At 45.4% G+C, this 1513-nt stretch overlaps 1 protein-coding gene across 1 annotated transcript; it reads left to right on the top strand.

The window, feature by feature from the left end:
• Nucleotides 1-281: 281 nt before the first annotated feature.
• Nucleotides 282-1295, top strand: LOC138177796 (olfactory receptor 52I1-like). Its single transcript, XM_069108997.1, has one exon. The coding sequence runs from the start codon at nucleotides 282-284 to the stop codon at nucleotides 1293-1295; it is 1014 nt and encodes a 337-aa protein (XP_068965098.1).
• Nucleotides 1296-1513: the final 218 nt, after the last annotated feature.

Below are 1513 nucleotides of genomic sequence, written 5' to 3'. Positions count from 1 at the left end.
CAACTCAAAAAAATCAGGATTGGTGAGTCCTATGTGGGGGATGGTGTTCCTTTATTGACTTAAAGGGTAATGGCTATGTATATGCCCTATTTAAAAAAGAAAGACAGGAACAATCAAATAGAAATTGGTCAGTGTCACCTGGATATGTAACAGAAACACGACTCATCCAAAAACTACATTTAGACTTTGGTCACCCGTTAAAATTGGTAGCCTAGGGTCCCTGGTCTCCAGTCTCTGATCACTTTTATGGATTTATCTGCAGGGAAGAAGTCTCCCCTGTGATGCTGGGCTCTTCCTCCAATCACACATTACCGAACACAGCTACTTTCATCCTTCTGGGTGTCCCAGGGCTGGAGGTAGCCCACCTTTGGCTGGCAGTCCCACTGAGTGCCATGTACTCTGTAGCTCTCTTAGGAAATATGATCATCGTGACTGTGATCTGGACAGACAGTGCCCTGCATGAGCCCATGTATCACTTCCTATGTGTCCTGGCTGTTGTAGACATTGTCATGTCAACATCAGTGATCCCCAAGATGCTGAACATCTTTTGGTCAGGCAATGGCATCATTGGCTTTGCTGCCTGTTTCACCCAGATGTACATTGTCCATGCCACCACAGCTATAGAAACAGGGTTACTCCTGGCCATGGCTTTTGACCGCTATATAGCCATCTGTAAACCTCTGCACTACCAAACCATCCTCACATCACGGACCATGGTAGGGATGGGCATGGCCATCATAGCAAGAGCTGTCACAGCTATGACTCCAATGACCTGGATGGTGGTCCATCTACCATACTGTGCCTCCCATGTGGTCCCCCATTCCTACTGTGAACACATGGCTGTGGCCAAGCTGGCATGTGCTGATCACATGCCCAGCAGTCTTTACAGCTTGATTGTTTCCTTTATCATTGTAGGGATTGATGTGATCTTCATTGCTATTTCTTACAGTCTTATCCTCCAAGCTGTATTCAGTCTCCCCTCTCGAGATGCACGCGTGAAGGCACTCAGCACCTGTGGTTCACATGTGAGTGTCATGGTCCTCTTCTACTTACCAGGCATATTATCCATCTATATGGCCTGGTTAGGGCAGGATTTAGTGCCTTTGCACACCCAGGTGCTGCTGGCTGATTTCTATCTAGTCATCCCTCCTATGCTGAACCCTCTTATTTATGGACTGAAGACAAAGTGTATACGGGAGCGAGTGTGGAATGCAGTGATTTCCAGTCTCCCTGACCATGTCTGCCACAACTCACCAAAACAGAAAAGACCTACTCATGTGTTCATAATGGAATAGAGTGAATCCAGATGGGGGGTACAGGCTCAGAAGTAAATGGGGATACTGAAATCTTGTCTTTATGTCTATCATTCATTCATGGCAAGGTTGGTTTCACATTGGGGATTTTGTAGAACTCCTCAAACTATAATGATAGTCACCTAATTTATCTCCAAACTTACCAAATTTCAGACACTGGCATTTATATTTCTTATCTTGGGTGCTCAATCAAAAAGTAT

The sequence above is a fragment of the Petaurus breviceps genome, unplaced genomic scaffold (assembly GCF_028583685.1).
Source record: "Petaurus breviceps papuanus isolate PSGF00001 unplaced genomic scaffold, PetGlider_PUasm1.0 90444, whole genome shotgun sequence".
Taxonomy (NCBI): Eukaryota; Metazoa; Chordata; class Mammalia; order Diprotodontia; family Petauridae; genus Petaurus; species Petaurus breviceps.
Note: the sequence above shows the minus strand (reverse complement) of the source record. Positions and strands in the feature narration are given on the sequence as shown.